The 17,821-nt window shown below is 30.9% G+C and overlaps 1 protein-coding gene across 2 annotated transcripts; it reads right to left on the bottom strand.

Moving 5' to 3' along the window:
* Positions 1 to 13,099: 13,099 nt before the first annotated feature.
* On the bottom strand, positions 13,100 to 15,706 carry LOC105127233 (uncharacterized). 2 transcript variants are annotated; one of them, XM_011028450.1, is made up of 4 exons: positions 15,437 to 15,706; positions 15,236 to 15,338; positions 14,128 to 14,311; positions 13,100 to 13,406 (listed from the first exon to the last, which is right to left on the bottom strand). In XM_011028450.1, exons 1-4 carry the CDS (start codon positions 15,515 to 15,517, stop codon positions 13,403 to 13,405), a joined length of 372 nt encoding a protein of 123 aa, XP_011026752.1. In that variant the 5' UTR covers positions 15,518 to 15,706; the 3' UTR covers positions 13,100 to 13,402. The 2 variants fall into 2 exon arrangements, with proteins under 2 accessions (XP_011026752.1, XP_011026751.1); XM_011028449.1 differs by having other exon boundaries at positions 13,100 to 13,411; positions 15,437 to 15,703.
* Positions 15,707 to 17,821: the final 2,115 nt, after the last annotated feature.

Here is a 17,821-nt window from a genome sequence, read left to right as displayed (position 1 = left end):
GTCAAAGACTTGATTGGGTTTGATAAGTCGATTTTATTTTAAATTAGAGAAAAAGAAAAAAAATAAAAATAGATGGATCAAATTTAAAAAGAAAAGTGATTAGGACAATCTAGGGGGAATTTGTTTTTTCAAAGAGAACAAATAATGTATCTCAATTCATAGCCTATTAAATATAAAAAAATAAAATAAGATAAAAATATAAAATAATCAATTTTAATTAATTTAAGTCAGCATGATAAACCTGTAACCCTGATAATTAAGGCTAAGTTAATTTAGAATATTTTTCGAAACTTGTAATCCAGATCATAAGAATAAAATAAATATATAAAAAATAAAAATAATTATAAGCCCTTTTCTTACAAAAAGAATGTGTTAATTTTATTTTTTTGAAAGTGTTAGATTTTTAGGATGGAGAGGCAAAAATATCATTATATTGTTATAGTAAATAGTATTCATGAGTATGGAGCTACAATATTTTTACAAGTCCAATTAGTTTCTTTTAATATATATGCAACATACATTTTAAGTAGGCAAATCGATCTTATATATGTTAGGGCAGTTTCAAAATGTACAATCATTTTAAGAATATGAATGCTCCTTCTTGATAATAATAATGAAAAAGTAAATTCACTTATTAACGAGATTAAATCTTTAAGGATTTGTCATTTCTTATTTATGTTATTCCTTCGTCTTCTTCTATTAAGAGAAAAGTATATATGGCCAAAAACAAATTAATGCCCATTATATTCACAAAAGAAAAGTTATAAACGTTACCAGGATGTTCTTGTCAACCAGCAGTATTGTTCACATTGAAATCACATTAATATCTGTCCTAATTTTTATTTATTTTTTAATGAAAACTGTCCTAACTTTCCATGGGTCTCAGAACATGGGTTCTTGCGTATAATGATTTATAACGTAAACTAACAAACAACCACAACAGATAAGAGAGAAAAGTGCATTCCAAATTTATGTAGCCAGTTCAAACCGGAATCATGTTACTATCATAAAATTTGAGTGATCCCTACGTGTTTTTTCTTTGATCTATCAACCTATACTGCCCACATGCGTTCAAACAGTCGGCAGATTGTAACAAGGTTGATCTATCTATCTCCTGGTTAAACCTTCCAGTCTTGTTCAAATAATGAATCCTCCGACATGTGCTGGAGAGATTGTCTTGATGTGTTCTTGACACTTTGCATGAGACTACTGGTTAGAACGTTGTTTTCACTCTAGCCATTACACGTGGTTTGCCAACCAAAATACCATAGCACGTTAGGGCAAGATTAGATCCTGAAGTTGACCCCATTTTTGCTCCACCATGTACAGCAGGCTCATTGAAGAAAACAAAAGAAATGAAATTTCCTCATGCGTCATTTTACAGTACGTAGGGACCATTAAATCAAGCTCTAAAATACTGACTAAAGAGCGATTTCGGTTGACAGCATCATATGAGCATATTCTCCACTTTATTTTTTAGTTTCTTTTTGTATGATGAAGAGCATTTTGGTCCCAATAGACCTCAAAGTCTCATCACAAGTTCCAGTACCTAACACTAAGCTGCTCTATCCTAAGAGGTTTTAATGACCTGGATATATATCCCAGTTAGAGTTAGCGCTCACTTTACTTGTCGGTGCCAATTACCAAATAGTTTATAAAATCATTTGACATTGATCTTTAGAAACCCACAAAATCAAACTTTCACTTTCATCCATTATCAAAAAATTAATAAATACAAACAAAAATATTAATAAAAAATTCCGTTAGTGAATTACAATAATCTATGCCAACATAATTTAATTTTCATTCATATATTTATTAATAAATACTGACGAAAAAATTAGTTGGTTTATACTATGAGAATGAAAAAAAATATATTATGATGGAATTTAAAAACTCAAATTATACGGTAATATCACATAATAAAACTAATCATTATTATTATTATTTTCAAAAAACATAAAAGAAAGCATATTGCATACGTTGGAAATATAATTGAATTCACCTTGTAAGTGCCATAACCATATTTTATTGACTCTCTTTATCCTAGTAATGACATTGTATGAATCAAATTTCACAACTTAGTGTTTAAAAAAATATAACAACAATCAATAATCAAATGAAATGTCCTTTGAATTGCCAATACCTTAACTTCATTAGATTTTTTTTTTTTTTATCATCATCCAGCAAGGAGGTGCCTCAATTAAGTTTATGATATAAGTATCATTATCAAGTCAATAGCTTATTTAGAAAGCATGCGTGTCAATTTGATCAATATAACCACTAACAAAATTTTAAAATTTATCGATGGAATTTTTTATTGATATCTATACTTATAATTTTTCAGTATAAATTTTATTGATGGGCTCATAGATAAAAATAATTTATTCAAAAAAATCTCGTTGGTAATTTGTGGTCTGTTATTGATAATTTTACCAATTAATTTATTAACAGCAAAAGCTCTCTAATTTTTTTTTTACTTGGTTCATTTCATCAACATTTTCATTGATGAATATAATATATCAACAATAAAAAAAAATCATCTCATTCCATTGGGTGAATGTTTTTGCCCATTGGTATTTTCTTCGATGAATTTGATATATAACTGTTAAACAGATGATTTATTTCCGTCGGTGAGTAAACAGTGACAATGATATTTGCAATAATTCTTTTTCAACTATATAAAATATACTAATGGATGAAGTCTATCATTAACTCTATCAGTAATAATTTAAAAATATATATTTTTTTAAAATCTATTAACAAAAATTAAAAATAATTAAAATAAACTAAATTAATATAACATCAAATACTTATTATAAATTTAAACACTTATATATTCAAATTCAATTAATCTAGAATAAAGGGGTTAGAGGAGAAGGAGGAGAAGAAGGAGGGGACTTTACCCAGATCGTAGGGCGGATAAGAGGGATTATATGTACCACCTATATGTGATCTTATTTTTATTACCAATAGGTAGAGTTCAACCATCTTAACACTGAGTCGTTCATAATCAGAAGCAAAATGGGTAGTCCAAGCTTGAATTTATTAGTCTAAAATCGCCTTGAACTCTAGAGATTGAGTGCTCGAAACCAATTGTGAGCATCTAATGGTTGAAATATTGTGGTTGTTCGCAGGTCTTCGGTTGTAGTGTTAGAGATACCGTACATCTAATTTTTATCGAGTCTGCTGGATGATCTTGCCCTCAACTTCAAATCCAAATCAAAATCTGGATGGATTGAAGGAATATCACAGTATCTCTTCTTTAACTGGGTCTTATATGTATTTTGGAATTTTTTTTTAGAAAATCATACATTCATACAACAATTTTTTATGGAAAAAAGCTATAAAACAAGTAAATACTCAAATAAAATGCACATACTATAAAAATATGTAATAAAAATTAATATTTTAAAATTGAGTTCAAATAAAAAAAATGGACAGTTTTGCTTACTTGAAGCAGAGAATCCTTAAAATTTGAATCAGAATAGATATGCTGACAAACTGAGTGTTGAGATGATGAAATTGTATTAAGGGGTTATTTTTGATAAAATAAAGGGGTTGTATTGTTTGATATAGAGAGAAATGAAGAAAGAAGAAGAAATAGGGGAGGAAATGAGAATGGTCACTTATCAGGTTATAAATTAAATATTACAGATAAATTTATTGATAGATTTGAATCAGTCAATAATTTGGTCTGTAAAAACAATATATTATTGTATTTTTTGGTTTTTTTATATTTTTTTCTTATTATAATTTTTTTAGTGTATATTGAAAGAATATTTATGTTGGTATTTCCTGACTGATATCACAAGGACATATTTAATTGAAAAAAATTCTTTGTAATTTATTGATAAAAATATTATATTGATGTGTACATTTATGTTTGCCAGTTTTCTGGTAACAACTTAGCTGGCTTTAGCGTCGTAAATACAAGACACCATGAAATATTAGTACATTTGACAAGTATCTCGAAGTCCAGAAGCCATTAGCATTAGGAAAGCCTTGCTAGCTATAGTACCCAACCTCAATCAAATATATTTAGCCATGCAGAAGGAGCCCATGCTTAACAATTCCCAACAAGCATAATATACAACAAAGGAAATATTCATTGTGTCGGAAAGTGTATTCCCCTGTTTCAAATTAAGATAGAATTTATAAATAATTTTCGTAATGAGTCTCATATTTATGTGAGAGGTAGCAGTATAACCTGTAATACACTTAACCATCTGAGTGATGGCCAAGTGATAAAGATTTGAGATTAAGGGGTTTGCTTCATAACTTCACACACACTTAACCATCTAAGTGGTGGCCAAGTGATAAAAATTTGAGATTAAGAGATTTGCTCCCTCTGTGATCTCAGGTTCGAGTCCTTGGTTGCTTATATAATGGCCACTGGAGGCTTACATGGTCGTTAACTTCAGGACCCGTGGGATTAGTCTTGGTGCGCACAAGCTGGCCCGAACACCCACGTTAATCTAAAAAAAAAAAAAAACTTCACACACACACATATGATTTGGCAACTAGATTAATTTAGCTTTGGACGATTTATAATTCGATGCATTATATTGTTAGCCAAAAATGAATATTAGTAAGCGTAGCTCAAAATCCAGCGATATCATTAAAGAGAAAACTGTTGTCTATTAAGTAAATTGAGATTTTAGAGCAATGATTACTAAACTTGTAGATCAATATATGATTAATTAAATGAAGAACTTACTTTAGCTTTAGCGAGCGCATGCAAATTTCATGTCCTTTTACAATGGCTAGAAAGAGATTAAAAACATCAAAATGGTCCAATTAAATCCAATTTTTATAAAAATAACCATATGTGGTGGGTAAATCAATCTTAGGTGGCCCCGGTTAAACTAACTCATAATGAAGTTCTCAATGGCAAAATCTTTTGAGTTAATGGATACAATAATTGTATGTTAGTCAACTGTGGGGTTTCCTAGCATTTGGTCAATGAATTTGCTTCAAGAACACACTAATTATATCTCCCACTAACCCTAAAAACATAGTTGAGAATTTTGCAAAACGTCCTCGGAATACAAAAACCGTGTTTACTTTTATTGCTTTAGATAAAGATCACCAGGCACTCCTACGAGTGTTGCTCTGTTATTTTCACGAAAACAAGTAATTTTACAGTGTTTAGAAAATAACTGCTAATATTATTAATAGTATTTTTTTAAAAAAAATAGATTCAACTAAAAAAAATTTAAATGGAAATATTCTTGTTATTTTTAGCAGGTCATGGGTTTTATCTTTTTTTTTTTTATCTTTTATCTTTTTGTATTTATTTTTTTAATGTGAGCTTAAGAAATAACTAATAGTATGTTACTAGTTATTCCATAAAGATTATAAATGAGTTCATATGAAATTAATTCCCAGATTTGAGACCGCTCTTTAATGGCTGTAATTTTATTTTTCAAAAATAGAGGTCTCTTCAATTAGATTTTTCTTTCTTAAAAGCTGACGGTTGGATAATTACACAAGAAAAAACCGAACATTACTAGATAATCGTATTATTGGAAAAAATAACTGACACACAAGAAGTTTCTTTTTTAAAATCTTCCATTACATTGAATGAAAAAAAAAATCGAATGTAAATTTCAATTAACAATTTTATTACATTACAATTTAAGATAATAATGAAATATTATTTCAATATATTTTCAAATAAAAATATCTTAAAACAACCTCTAACACAATCCCAGATAAACAAATACTAAAAAATAATATTGATTGTTACTGGAAATCAATTCATGAGACAAAAACTAACTGAAGAGGAAACCCAACTGCTAGATACGTGAGTTACTCGGGTTACATGTGTATTATTGTGAGCCTGTCAGTTCCCACCAAGGCTCCACTACATGGAATCGATCTTCATATATATGTTAATTACTCAAATAACATGCTCAAGATAAGCTTGGACGCATATGTCTTATTTGAAGACAGAGCCAAGAGACCATCCAAGTGTATGCATAGATAGACGTGTCCAATCAAAACTCGAAGAGCCCAACCTCATCTTCACCAATCACAGCTACGAATAATGCGTTTATTTAAATCTAAAAGTTATTTTTACCCAAAAGAAAATGAGCATGGTGCTAGAATGTTGACACAACGATATCCTAGCCACATCAAGACAAAACATACATGCAATTATATAAACAAGTTTGGGATTTAAGGTCTGTGAGATCGGGTACATTCTTACACGCTGTATACTATGTATTTTCTACTACTTGTATTGCTTCATTAGCCTTTCCGAGCATTATTCCCTCCTCCATTTACTTACTAATTTATCCATTATTCAGTCATGAAATAATCTTTGAAAAACACCCGATTTCATCGATATATTTTTGAAGAGGTAATGAACGATCTTAACTGGACATATTCTCAAGCTCCCTGTCATGGGTGGGATCTGTCTTAATTAGATTCATGGGTCCAGCGCTGGCTACCACAGGATTAATGAATTTGATTAAGCCAAGGTGATTGTTTTTTAATGAAGTGCTAGAAAGCAGTAAACGGTCTTGCATTTCCAAATGTAGATGGTTACCTGTTTCTTGACAAGATTTTCATAATTTCCCTAACTAACTCATGTTGTCTCCGATATTATGATCTCAATGGACGTGATCATTAGGATTTGATATGATTGTTTTCACACAACCAAGATCAATAAACCAATCTACAGGTGACGGCTGGCTGCTAAAGTCAATCGACGTTACCTATGTGAAGAAATTTAATGAATTTTACCTTTCTCCCTGCTGAAATTGTATAAACTCCACTGCCATAATTGGATATATATATATAATTTACACGCGCGCATTAGCTAATTTTGCTTGTAAAATTAATAGATATATATCAAAGAATTATATTAAATTAAATATTTAAATTTTTAAATGAGATTATAAAATATAATTTATATTATTTTTTAATATATTTTTTTAAATAAAAATTATTTAGATTTAAAACTTGCATAAATTTATATTATTTCATGTTTAATTTTTATTAAATAAATAAAAATGATAACATTCGAATTCATGATTGTTTAATTATTAAGGTTTTAATATTATGTTAAAAATTTATTTTAATAAAAAAACTTAAATTTGAAGTGAGATATTAAAATATAATTTATATTATTTTTTAATAATATGATGGTATTTATGTTTTTTTTAATATAATTTTGTTTTTAAAGTGCATTAATTGATTTTAGTTTTATTGGTCTAAAAATTAAAAATTATGTGTGTTTGATAATTGCCTTGTTTTGAAACTCAAACGTATATCAAAGAAACTATTTTATTTTTAAAACAAATTACTATATCCTTTACTTTAAACCAAAAACACAACGGCTTATTATGCGATCTATAGAATATTTGTGTCCGAATTAAAAAATTCGTAAAAGCATTACTTATTATATTCTTACGTAAGATTTAAATTCTAATTATCAACGAGGAAGCGCATCATACAGAAAAATTAGATAGCTTCTCACTCGATCATAAAGATAATAGATGTATGTATTAGCTTGCTAAATATGATCATGGCTAGAGCACTGGAATTCGTTCTTTCAACAGTCCACCTCTTTACTGCTAGCTAATATGGCAGGGTTTGCTTTCTCTGGAATAAGCTCTTTGTATTCTTTCTTTATGGGATATATCCCCGATCAATAATAATAATAATAATAATAAATATTAAAAAATTATCTCATCAAAAACTTGAAATTTATATATATATAATATTAATTTTTATCAAATAAAATAAATATAATAAAATTCAAACCCGTAATCATTTGGTTAATAAAATTTTAATATAACATCGAAAAACCATTTTAATCTAAAAAATTAAAACTTCACCATATAATTTATATAATTATCTAACAACAATCATATATGAAGTTTAGCTTTTTGATTTAAAATTTTATAATTTAAAAGCCCATGTTTATAACCTCCATTCCTTTTATCTTAGAACAAAACATCAAGCTCGTCGTCAAGATTTTGAAATGCAAATTTAACCCAAAGTTTAGCGAAACTAGAGGCTAGGTAGCCGTGACAAAGAGAGATTAATTTAGAGAAGAGAAAAAACATAAAGTTCACACCTAATTAATTGGTCTTAATTTGATGTCAAAAAAACATGGAGTCACTTTATTACCCGACAGTGTCACTTTATAACCCATTGTTCAATTGTCTTGTATAATTTCAAGGCCATGTCTTAAACATCATTAATCTAAGTCCACTAACTCTCACCATCCAAGAATGCAATTGGATGATAGAACAATTGCTCTCCTCGGCATCCTTTGCAAGAACAGAAAAAAAAAAAAAAAACAGAAATTCACCTAGGAAGGTGAATTAGGTGAAGCAATTATTCTATCATGGAAGAATAAATCTACAACCCGCCGTTTAGAGACAACTCAAGTAGGTGTTTTTTTGGTCGACAAAATATAAGTACTGCATAAGGGTGATGATGTTCAATTAGTATGGTTCCTTGATGTATAGTCATTTAGTCAACCATACAGGGACATCCTTTCTACCGTTGGACGGGGAAAAAAGAGAATCTCTTTCGGTTGGTATAAAGAAAAGGAGAGGCGGCAACAAGAATTTCAATTTTTTAGAAACTATGAAAGGCATGGAATTCAAAGCAAAGAGGGTCCCCGACACGGAAGAAATGGTGCCTTTTCTTTTACTTTTCCGAAACACCTTTCACCGATGTATATAATTCCCATATAAATTAGCATTATCAAAACTGATAAGTGAATAAATACTTTATTATCAACTTCTAATTAATTCATATAGTATTTGTTCTCACAAATCATGTCGTTGCGAGCTTATATTTAACCATAAGAAAACGAATATAGTTTCCCATGAAAAAAATGAGAGAACTGCTATAATTACTCGCCAAATCTATAAAAAAAAGAAGCTAGAATCTCCATTAAAAAAAAAAAAAACGTAAACAAGGTCTCTCCACAGAGGTGGGAACATGCAACTGCCATTTCAAGCAAATTTGTAAGCAATTTGACTGGTCCACCTAACAAAGCTGCAAGATCGAGGACTTTACTAGGCTAGCATGTTCTTTGTTAAGGAAAAAAAAAGGCCAGCTGAAGGATGCTTAAAGTCTCTCATTGAAACAAAATTGTATAATTACAGCATGTTATTATACAGCATGTCGTGAGAAGAAAAAAAAAAAAAAACCTATTCTATAGTGTATGATCATCGTGTAAGAGCTACGAAATTTCAAACTTCCTTTTTATGTGTCCATGTCGGGCTGCTAGTCCAACAAGCACTGCATGATATGAAACGAGAGGGCCATAGCTCTTATTAGGGTTTATGATCTGTATCGAAAAGAATTATCGAGTAATTTCTTGATTGTCGGAATATTCTTAATTTTAACCTAACTCCAAAGCCAGTATCTTATTAAATCCACACTAAGGTCGAGTTTAATTAATTAATTAATTAATCAATCCACCCAAAGTCTTCCCTAACACCTCTTGCATGTTACATGTGTTAGATAAGGGCAAGTGGCCAGTTCATAGTCTTTTTTCATTTTCCAGTGAAGGGTGAGATTTCTTATAGAATCCAAATTAAGTAAACTTTATCTGTTCAGATCGATTAAAGGCAATCCATCAGCACTAAAATTAAAGAATCGGTAAAAAATCTTACCTTTTAAGGACCACTCTTATATTTAAACCCTAATGATTAAAAGAGTATGCCTTCTAATTATTATACTAACACTTCATCGTTAAATTCTAACATTTACAGGAGTCATAACACCCATATGAATTGGTCAATGATAGATGAAGCTTCGCTTTTTCTTGAAACCTTAAGAGAAATTGACAGGTTAAAATTAATTTATAGGTCAAAATTAACTATGTTAATTACAACCCTATTAAAATTTTCAAATTTTCTTCACCTAAATTATGTCATAATCATATGGTCTAGCTAGGACCTAGCTAGGTAAATTTAAGATCTAAATCTAGCTAGAGTGACATTAACGGCTGCATCTGTTCAAGAAATTACATGCTATGAGTAGGTAACTGTACGATTCCGTTTTTGTCAATCTGTTCATAAACTAGGGTTTCGGAACATGGTATCAAGTGTTACAATGAGCTATAACTATGCACCGGCGGTGCCCAACAACCCAGAAATTTCAACTGCTCGTCCATGCATTACAGTGATTTTACCGGTGAATATTCCAGTGGTGAATTTTCACCGGTTTGAACTCACATGGTATATAATAACATAGAATAACCTTTGTACTAACCCCGTTAATTATCCAAAACACTAATCTCCAAAATACTATTTATTATAATAATATAATTACTATTTATTCAATTTTATGTTCTAGATCATGCGTTTAAGGTTTTTTTTACTTTGATAAATTTTTTAAATTTATATTTTTAATTTGACTTATAATAAATTATTTTATGGAATATCTATATCAAGGGTTTTATAGATTGAAAGTTTTTTAAGATGCGGCCATGTTTAGAATATTTATTAGGATTTATTTAATTTTTACAGATATTTTTAATTTTATTATTTTTAATTTTTTTTAATATTTAAAATTTGATATTTTTTTTAATTGATATTTATTTTATTTTAAATGATTTTTTAATTAAATTACATTTTTTTGAGTTTTTTGTATTAAATTTTATTATAATTGGTTTGATGAACAGGAATCGGTACGTCTACATAACAATTTCTCATGGCAAAATGATAGACTGACTTGGATTACTGAAACAGCTGCACCTGCTTGGTGTGATTGGGATTAATAAACTATAACACTATTAACTAGAGGTTGTGTGTTTTGGGTTGCCGTACTCTATCTAGCTCTATAAATATTAAGCCGTGCGCGCGCGTGTATTATACTCGGAGACGATGGAGGTCATTCATTGTCATCCATACCGAGGCAACAAAAATTAAACATGGAGAAATATAAAATAGAAATATTAGAAAAATGAAACAGACAGATTAAAAGTTACGTTGGCATGTTCTTGCCTTCTGTCTTCGAGGATAAGGATGATCATGACAGGCCTAGTATAATAATTGTTACTGCAAAATCAATTTCACATATACAATAACATAGAATCATAGAACCGATTCCATTGCCGGCAGAAAATTACTAATAATAATAAATTTTTTTTGGAGATAATAATAGAGCAGTCAATAGTGAATTGCTGTTGATGCAAATCTAATAAGTGATTCTTCACACTTTTCTTTCGAAATATAGAATGAACGAGATGTGATCTTCTTGCCCCTTTTCTTCTTATTAAAAGAAAGAAATAATAGTGAAGTATTGTCACCAAGATTTTCCCTTGATTGATTTCAATTGTAAGATTCTGCCTGGAGCTTGGCATGAACAAAATCACAGATATGATGTAATGACATTGACCTTGGAAATATATGCTATTAATAAAAACACCTCCCTCTAGCAATTAATCCGAAGTCATAAGACCATGTTTGTTGATCAATAATACGAATTAAGAAATACTTTTCAAAAGCAGAAATCAAGTTTCATTGGTGGAATTGCTTTACCATCTGAGACAATTGACATCTTCTTGTCTTGGGTGATCTCATGGAGGGGATAAAGTCTTATGGGAGGATAACATCATTGGGAGTGAGTACCTTGATGCTTAAGCAACTTAATCTTCTTTAGGTTCAATGACCATTATCCACTAATTAAAAGTCATTAGTGTGTGTGTATTCATTTTTAAATCGACACAATGTTATAATCTTGAACAAGGTTACGATACGATAAGATTCGCTCGCATGCCTTGTAGACCTCACTTTTTAACCCATTAATTGTCCATGAGTAGCATCATGACCACTTGGTTTTTTATCCTGGTATCGAATAACACCAAGATTCTTTATGAATTTTATTCAAGCCATTGCAACTGTTTCAAGAGCTCTGTTATTTTCTATCTGCTCTGTTATTTTCTCCGTATAAATGGAAGCTTGTGGGTGTAAGTTGTGGGATAATCGACGAGGAAAAGACAAGAAAATAACTGGTATATGATTCGGATGGTGAAGGGGGACAATGTGGTGTATCTTTAATCATTTCTTTTGGCCCTAAACCTACCTTTTTTGAATGGCACATATTTATGATCTTCTCTTTGGAGGTTGCAAAGCATGGGGGTTATTTTGATAAAGGGCATGGAGAGTTTTGACTTTGGTGGGAAGAAATTAATTCTACTGGCTTTAGTGGACAGTGGACTCACTCTTTTCCATATAGAGATTCCACAAGAGAGGCTCTCCACTATCTTTAACTCGTTGAAGCAAAGAATGTTGAATTGCGTTAGGAAATAGTATCTTTACTAAGTACTACTTTTCAGGTGAAGCAATCTATTGGGTTAGGAATCAGGATATCAAATAAGTTTTGTTGTATAAAAAATGGCATGTGTGAAGTGCACTTGAGACCATAAAAGCCTTGTTTAATCATTTATTTATTAGATATTGAAAAAAAAAAAAATTGTGCTGTACGTGAAAGGGGAAATGGACATCTCCTTTCAAGATCTTTAAAGAACAAGAGGGTCCCCATGACCCCTTATTGCCATGCGTTTGGAGGTACAAAGAAACAAGCACGACCGCCATGAAAATCATGCTGTGGCCACAACGGGAGGAGTGAGGAAATGACTAAAGCCCACATCCTCAAAAAGGCTGTTTGATCTATTTCAGTGGTTTCTTCCATCACATCCCCACCCCTGTCCCCTCCCACCCCAAGAATCCCATGAATCCCATCATGATATTTCAGCTCATCAAGACATGCAGCTCAAGAATGGCATGCATATTGATTTATACTTCTATAGCATGCTTAAAATGAAAAACTCTTCCCCTTGTCTCTTTTCACACCACAACTTAGGACCCCAGTTGGCTTACCCTGTAGAAGCCAGCAGCTTTGAGCTAGTTCAGGACTTCCCTGGTTATTTGGCATTTCTGTCGTGTATGCGTTCGCTTTCAGCCAAATGTTCTATACTTGCCTATATGTGGCTTATAATCCAATAGAATCACATCTCAGATCAACGGTACCTGAAAGCTTCGTTGCGCCAGGAATCTCGGACAAATGACTTGTAAAAAAAAGTATTTTGGCTTGAAAACAAGAAGCAGGTAGAAGATTGGATTTCAAAATTGGGCTGATCAACATATCAATAAACAACAATCTCTAGGAAATACATATGACTCTTTTGACTGCTTTAGGTATAGATATTTCCAAGTTTGCATACAGGCTCCAAACTGGAGGGTAGGAAGACTAGCTTGTGGCAAAAATATATGATACAGTTTTACACCTTCGAAGCCAGCCTCAGCAAAAACGGCTGCCTTCCTCTGAGAAATTGGTGAAGTGCAGTTTGCCAACTGTGATTGCCTTCAATAGGCTGGCACAAAGTCATAATCTCTGTTTCTTCTGTTTGGTTGCCTCTTCACCTGGTCTACAAACAAATGGATTAACAGGGAGATTAGTAGATGTATCAGAAATGACGAGCAGACAGTAGAGCATTATTGCTGCCATTGAGTTAGTAACAACAAATTACAGCAAGGAACCAGCAAGCAATCAGTTCACCAATTATATGAACCGGTATCCAGAAAAGCCTTTTCACATATTCAACAGGCAGGAAACTAATCCTTGCCCAGGATGGATTTGGCAATCTAGAAACATTAAGTGATAATTATCATATAGCTTGTATGGTCGTGGTTGGATATGTTTTCAAGGACGTAGAATTTGATTGTAAAGGAAGCGATAACAGGGCTGCAAAAAAACCATAGTTTGCCAAAGAAATGCAAACTTCACTTCTAATTTTAACTTCAAATCTGCTGGAACCATTATCAGTTCACTAAGAAGAAATAAAAAACGAGAATAGCTCTCAGTGAGTACATAACTCCTCAAGCATTGTCTCTAAGCTTATGAGCAGAATACAAATTGAACCAGATGCTGATCAGTCACTAGATGTAGTTTTGGATGGAAGTTCTTGCAGTGGCAGGGAAAAAGGCATCAAGAACGACAGAAAGAACATCAATACTTCAACAAATATCAGATACTACTTAACAATAGTTCCAGAATTATCAGTAAGGTCCAAACACCCATATAAAACATATATCATAACTTAACAGAAATTCATTAACAACTGCACTCTGAGATTCTTCATACCTTTCAGTTGGTCTCTTTCTTTCATCAATACCAATACAAGCCTTCAGCTCTTCCATGCTGGAATCTTCCCCAGGATTACCTTTTAATAGATTGCAACACTCAGGGAATACGACAAGCTTAGTCAAGCCTTGAACGTGTGATAAATCTTTAAACTTTCCTTTCAGATATTCCATCAAAAGGAGCCCTGGATGTATCTCAGATAAAATACAAGACTTTCTTAGCCACTACAAGAGTTGAGAACTTCACAGAATTAATTCAATTCTACAAGGAAGGAAGCTACATTCAACCAGTGAAAGGATGCAGACATTCTGTTATAATATTCTGCATGTAAGGACATCTTTTATTGTTGGAGCTGCCAAAGAAGGATTCAAACAAATGATCCAGAGCATGCCACAATTACAGTTTCAGGATTTGAACAGTGCAGTTGCTTGGCAGCCTGAAAAATTTATCACTGCTCCACACAATGACCATTTTTTATCATGCTCAATTACCCTTCATTCTTAATCATATCAAACACCTAAAATAAAGCAGAGAGATCAAGTTTTATTGGAATCTGGACATCATGTTTGCAGTCACAAGCTTACAGAGACAAGCACTCTATGATCCTTAAAGGTCTAGAAGACTCAGTGGATTCTCAACTACAAGTCCACGATTTAGAGCATGCAGTAGAGGTCATATTTGTGTTTGGTATATCACTGCAAAAGCAAATTCCGCATAAGATAACAATGTGGCTACCAAATTAATCCTACAACACTTTACTACAGTTCCAATGTCATTCACCATTAAGAACAAGTCAAAAAGAGGACAAGCCCTAATATGAAGAATCCTGGAGACCAAATCAATCCAATTTCAATAAGGAGAGAACAAAAGGACAACCTAATACGAAACAACCACGGGCAATGCATGTATTGCACACACGATTGAAATGCAACAATCACAACAGGCATATTTATACATACATACATACATACATATATATACATGACGAGGAACAGGCTCCGAATAAAAAGTTTCAACATTTCACTCTAACTCCATATCTATTTACAATCGTTAAGAATTAAATGACAATTAAAGAGGGGGGAGGGAGAGAGAGAACAGAAAAAGATACCGATGGCTCGAAGCGTGGGCAAATCGAAATTCTTGGCGAGTTCTTCATGACCGAGTACTTTGGCGCGATGAAGAATTAGTGATTTTAACCCAATTAGCATATCCTTCAAACACAAATTAAAAAAATAAACTATTTAGTTCATCAAGAATCATAAGAAGAAGAAGTAGAAGGAAATAAAAGAGAAAACTCTGTTTAACTTACAAGCTCAGATTCTGATAGGTTACAGAGCCAGCGTATTACTTCGGGACTGTTATTCCCCAAAATGTCTTGTCTGTTATCCATGTGAAAGAGCCAAAGAGGGCTTGCGAATCTTTAGCTCCGTATGCTGCCTCAGATGGAGGAGATGGCGGTGGTGGTTGTGTTTTGAGGTTGCGAGAAAAACCTAATAAGCAAGTTGAGATGACAGGAAACGGAGACCTTTGGGTTGTGGCGGCTACACAGTTACAGACTTGTAGTCCGTTAAATTAGAATTTGTCTTTTCTTTTGTTTTTGTTTTTGTTTTTTTACCTGAGTGTCTTAGACATTAGGAATTCAATTGATAAATTTTTTTTTTATAAAACTTAATCAAGAAACGATATATAGCTTAGGGACTATATTGAGGTTTTACATTACTGCTTTATCTTTTCTTAGAGCATTTCCCTTTATTAAAGAGCTAAATGGAGAAAATAGCTTTTTAAATAATATAAATATAATTTTTTTTAATATATATATTTTAATAATAAAAAATTATTTAGAAAAGTCAATTATATTTTAATATATTTTATGTTAAATCAATTTTAATATAATTATATAACTAATTTAGATATTTTATATGTAATATAATTATGATGTTTTAATTATATAATTAATATGAGTAATTTAAAATTAATGAAGTAATATGAAAGTTAAAAGATATAATTTAAAATTTATTTATATAAATATTTTTAATTTTAAGTTTTATGTGTTATTGTTGAAAATTTAATTTTTAAAAAGTAAATATTTTAAATTTTAAAATTTTAAATTTTCAAAAAATAATCGCCAACATTTTAAATTTTTAAATTTTAAATTTTTTCTTAGAGCATTTCCCTTTATTAAAGAGCTAAATGGAGAAAATAGCTTTTTAAATAATATAAATATAATTTTTTTTAATATATATATTTTAATAATAAAAAATTATTTAGAAAAGTCAATTATATTTTAATATATTTTATGTTATTATTATATTTCATTAAAATTCATCATGAATCATTCTAATTTTAATTTTTATAATGCTTTTGATTTTGATGATAACACTCTTGTGTTTGCTTTTCAAGTTGCGATTGTTGTGGTTGTTGAAAAAGAATCGAATAATCTTTGAAAAAATGACAGCCAATATTAAATTTTCAAATTTGAAAATTTAATTTTTAAAAAGTAAATATTTTAAATTTTAAAATTTTAAATTTTCAAAAAATAATCGCCAACATTTTAAATTTTTAAATTTTAAATTTTAAAAAAGTTACCGCCAACATTCTAAGATTTTACAATTTGAAAAATAATCCATGTTTCAAACAAAGGACAGATAGTCTTGGTGTTTTTGGTTTATCTTGCCTTCAAAAGGTAACTGCAGCTCATAGAATACTTACATATGGTATTCCTGCAAATCTTACTGATGAATATTTTCATATTGAAGAAACCACTGCGATAGAATGTCTTAAAGTTTTCGTTAAAACAATTGTATAAGTTTTTGGTAATTGGTATCTAAGGACACCAAATAAGGCCGATATTTGTCGATTATTATCAATTGAAAAGCAGCGTGGATTTTCAGGGGGGTTAGGGAGCATTGATTGTATGCATTGAAAATGAGAGAAATGCCCAATTGCATGACATGAGATGTATACTGGTCATTTTCGTGGACCAATTATAATTCTAGAGGCGATGACTTCACAAGATCTTTGGATATGACATGTTTTTTTTGGAATGTCTGGATCATTAAATGATATTAATGTTCTTGATTGATCACCTATCTTTGTTATACTTGCTGAAGGTTGTACTGCTCCTGTCAATTATATAATTAATGGGCATGAATATACAATAGGATACTATTTAGCAGATGAGATTTATCATAATTGGTCAACTTTTGTTAAGACAATCCCAAAACCAGTAGGAGCAAAGAGAAAATATTTTCCAAGTAAGTAGGAGTCTGCAAGAAAAGATATGGAGCGAGCATTTGGGGTGCTCCAATCTCGTTTTGCAATTGTACATGGCCTTGTTCGATACTGAGATGAAGAAATGCTTGCTTTATATTATGAAAGCTTGCATAATATGATTATTAAGGATGAAGGAGCAATGAATCTTGGATTTGACCATGAACATGAAGTCAATTCCTTTATATCAGTGTCACATGATAAAATATCATAACTACATGATTTTTTTCAAACTCATAATCGAATTAGGGATAAAGCAACTAGCTTTCAACTACAAGAAGATTTGATTGAATATTTGTGGGAACAATATGGTAACAAGTATAATCTTTAGATTTAAACTTCTTATGTTATCATAATTTTCAAGTTTTTTATGTTTTTTTTTCCATTATGGTTGTTATTTTTTAAGTTAATTAATTCTACTTAT

The sequence above is a fragment of the Populus euphratica genome, unplaced genomic scaffold, assembly GCF_000495115.2.
Source record: "Populus euphratica unplaced genomic scaffold, PopEup_1.0 scaffold7.1, whole genome shotgun sequence".
NCBI lineage: Eukaryota > Viridiplantae > Streptophyta > Magnoliopsida > Malpighiales > Salicaceae > Populus > Populus euphratica.
Note: the sequence above shows the minus strand (reverse complement) of the source record. Positions and strands in the feature narration are given on the sequence as shown.

Coding starts and splice junctions, on each gene's coding strand:
- LOC105127233 (XM_011028449.1), bottom strand. CDS start 15,517: ATGGATAACAGACAAGACATTTTGGGGAATAACAGTCCCGAAGTAATA. Junction 14,312..15,235: donor GCCCACGCTTCGAGCCATCG/GTATCTTTTTCT, acceptor AGATACATCCAG/GGCTCCTTTTGATGGAATAT. Junction 13,412..14,127: donor AGAAAGAGACCAACTGAAAG/GTATGAAGAATC, acceptor ATTTGTTTGTAG/ACCAGGTGAAGAGGCAACCA.